General features: G+C 35.6%; 1 protein-coding gene across 1 annotated transcript; it reads left to right on the top strand.

The window, feature by feature from the left end:
* Positions 1-485: 485 nt before the first annotated feature.
* On the top strand, positions 486-3,480 carry LOC108686088. Its single transcript, XM_018191170.1, has 2 exons — positions 486-632; positions 1,832-3,480. Exons 1-2 carry the CDS (start codon positions 537-539, stop codon positions 3,449-3,451), a joined length of 1,716 nt encoding a protein of 571 aa, XP_018046659.1. The 5' UTR covers positions 486-536; the 3' UTR covers positions 3,452-3,480.
* The last annotated feature ends 151 nt before the right edge of the window (positions 3,481-3,631 follow it).

Raw genomic sequence — 3,631 nt, 5'->3', positions numbered from 1 at the left:
TATTTTGCTCAATCAAATACATATATATGTTTATTAATAATTATTTATCTAAATTGCTTAAATCTATTATTACGTTTATCGTTTAAATAAAAAATATAAAAGAAATAATTATTACATGACACATTTCATTTAAAACATTATTCTGCTTGATTATAGGTAATAAAAATTAAGCAAAAAGACTATTAGTTATATTATATTAGAAACAGAGATGTGATTAGTACGATTGTTGCAATTGACAGATTAAAGCACTGAGGAAAATACGTCCGAATAGTGAAAGTGCTATTTAATGTGCGAGGGTTCCCCGACGCGAGAGAATGTCACATGAACTCAACTCGAGGCACGTTCGATTTGCTGCTGGGAATTACCCGGAGCGATAAGTGACGCAACGGGATCTATCTATTGAGGAAAATTGAGTACATCCCCGGGAATCTAAAATTCGTATATAAGCAATCGGGACAAGATGAACAAGCATCAGTTGTTTCTAACTTTCAAGTAGAAACATTTCCTACTTTGAGAAAGGAATAATTAATATCATCATGAAGCTACTAGTTTTTGTGTTGGCCGTATTATGTGCTGTCACCTACACAAGCGCTGACTTGTCAGGAAAAACATCGTCAGTTCTTTCATCACATGTAAGTAATTTATTATTCAAATAAACTAAAATTGAAAATTATGTAAATAATTTACTTTAAACGTAGGTAAGTTTTACAATTGAAATGATTCTTATAAATTTTTTCTTAATTTATATTTGAATTAAAATTATTGAAATTATCTAAATATTTGAAAACAATATTATATTTAAAATGATTTAAATATAAGTATAATTTCTTTCTAAGCATTAAATATATTGCATCATCTGATGTCAACGTAACAAATTGATGATACGTGTCTATGCATTTATTAACGCATTGCATATTGCAGCGTAAATACCTTGCATTGAGCGTAACTCACAAAAACACTTGTTACATCTGGAGTTTGTAAAAAATTCATTCATTGTTATTCAGATTATGACGTTAAAAGCAAGAAAATACATAATAAAAATTCTCTCATAGTAATAAAGAGCTTTAAAATAAGATTTCTTGCTTTAAAAAATACTTTTTTGAAATATTTTTTTAATAATTTCTATTATTTTTGTATATGTATACTTCAATATGACTTATAACTCCGAATAACACTGGATTTTACATATATAAATGTATCTATATATAATAATACTACATATAGGGGACAAGGGAATTATGGACATGGGGTAAACGTGGACGACACTGTTGCAATATATTAGTGATAATTTCATTTCCAATTTCGTATCCAATGATAATACAATACATTCTTATAATAACACATACCTGCATAAAAAGACGCTAAAAAATAAAGGCTCGTATTCAGATCATGCTTACAACAATGTTATAGTTTACATATACTATAGAATTTTAGAGATAAAAGCGCGCTTTATCGACAAAAATGCGTTATGAATACCGGCCAAATATTATTATACATATTCGATTGATTTTGAATAAGAGAACGGAGTAATTGCGAATATCTAAGGGAAAAGTTATTTAAATTGATAATATGTGAATTATATATTATACTGTTAATTATATATTACAGTTTAAAGATAAATAACTAGAGATTTTAAAGATAAATAACTAACTATCTTTTGAATAAAGATTTTATTAAGTGTTACATAATTGACAATTTTATTTAATTTTTCCTTAAGTGTCCTCAATTCCTACGCTCCTTCCTATGTACACACGCGCGCGCGTACACATATGCTATGTGTATACACATGTATAAAAGAATCATCTTTTCAAGAAATTATTTTTTTTTTCAGGAATTGCGTTTTCCTCGCCAAACTAACCTACCCAACTTGCAAATCGAGGAGCCAAAAAAAGGTTCGATAACGTTTCAAAGAACGCAGCCTCTGAGTGGCTCACAACGTCAATCAACTTGGAATCTCAACGCAAATGCCAATGTTTTTAACAAAGATCACACAACAGCGGATGTTTATGGTGGATTGAGTAAAGTACCTGGACAACGAGTCCAGCCATACTTTGGCATCCAAGCTGAAAAGAATTTCGGCAAAAATGGCTTCATCAGAAGTCATACTGAATTTCAACAAGGTCCACAAGGTCATAGATTCTCTCCTTCAGTTGGTATAACTGGTGGATTTCGATTCAAGAGAGAAGCCGAACCCCAAGGATCAATAAGCTTTCAAGGAACGCAACCTCTGAGCGGTCCAATGCGTCAACCTACCTGGGATCTCAACGTTAATCGTAACATCGTGAACAATGACCGCACAACCGCGGACGTTTATGGAGGATTGAGTAAAATACCTGGACAACGAGTGCAACCGCACGTCGGCATCCAGGCGGAGAGGAATTTTGGCAATAATGGTTTTATCAGAGGTCATGGTCAACTTCAGCCAGGTCCAAGAGGTCACGGAGTCTCTCCTTCAGTTGGTATAACTGGTGGATTTCGATTCAAAAGAGAAGCCGAACCCCAAGGGTCAATAAGCTTTCAAGGAACGCAACCTCTGAGCGGTCCAATGCGTCAACCTACCTGGGATCTCAACGTTAATCGTAACATCGTGAACAATGGCCGCACAACCGCGGACGTTTATGGAGGATTGAGTAAAATACCTGGACAACGAGTGCAACCGCACGTCGGCATCCAGGCGGAGAGGAATTTTGGCAATAATGGTTTTATCAGAGGTCATGGTCAACTTCAGCCAGGTCCAAGAGGTCACGGAGTCTCTCCTTCAGTTGGTATAACTGGTGGATTTCGATTCAAAAGAGAAGCCGAACCCCAAGGGTCAATAAGCTTTCAAGGAACGCAACCTCTGAGCGGTCCAATGCGTCAACCTACCTGGGATCTCAACGTTAATCGTAACATCGTGAACAATGGCCGCACAACCGCGGACGTTTATGGAGGATTGAGTAAAATACCTGGACAACGAGTGCAACCGCACGTCGGCATCCAGGCGGAGAGGAATTTTGGCAATAATGGTTTTATCAGAGGTCATGGTCAACTTCAGCCAGGTCCAAGAAGTCACGGAGTCTCTCCTTCAGTTGGTATAACTGGTGGATTTCGATTCAAAAGAGAAGCCGAACCCCAAGGGTCAATAAGCTTTCAAGGAACGCAACCTCTGAGCGGTCCAATGCGTCAACCTACCTGGGATCTCAACGTTAATCGTAACATCATGAACAATGGCCGCACAACCGCAGATGTCTACGGAGGATTGAATAAAGTACCTGGACAACGAGTGCAACCGCACATCGGCATTCAGGCGGAAAGAAATTTTGGCAATAATGGTTTCATTAGAGGTCATGGTCAACTTCAGCCGGGTCTAAGAGGTCACGGTGTCTCTCCTTCGATTGGTATTACAGGTGGTTTTCGATTTAAAAGAGAAGCCGAAGATACTGATGAGATAGAGCCCACCGAAAAGTATTAAAAAAATTTTGAGTTAACATTTAAATGACTTTTACATACAAATATATAAAAATTTATGCAAAACTGCCATTTAATTATCTTTAAATTGTAATGTATGTTATAATTGTTTAAATGTAAAATGTATGTTATAATTATTTATATACTAAATATGTATTATTCTGTATATTATTTAGAGATTATA

The sequence above is a fragment of the Atta colombica genome, unplaced genomic scaffold, assembly GCF_001594045.1.
Source record: "Atta colombica isolate Treedump-2 unplaced genomic scaffold, Acol1.0 scaffold164, whole genome shotgun sequence".
In the NCBI taxonomy this organism is placed as follows: Eukaryota; Metazoa; Arthropoda; class Insecta; order Hymenoptera; family Formicidae; genus Atta; species Atta colombica.
The sequence above is the reverse complement of the archived record's forward strand: the minus strand, read 5'-3'. Positions and strand labels throughout refer to the sequence as shown.

Coding starts and splice junctions, on each gene's coding strand:
- LOC108686088 (XM_018191170.1), top strand. CDS start 537: ATGAAGCTACTAGTTTTTGTGTTGGCCGTATTATGTGCTGTCACCTAC. Junction 633..1,831: donor CGTCAGTTCTTTCATCACAT/GTAAGTAATTTA, acceptor TTTTTTTTTCAG/GAATTGCGTTTTCCTCGCCA.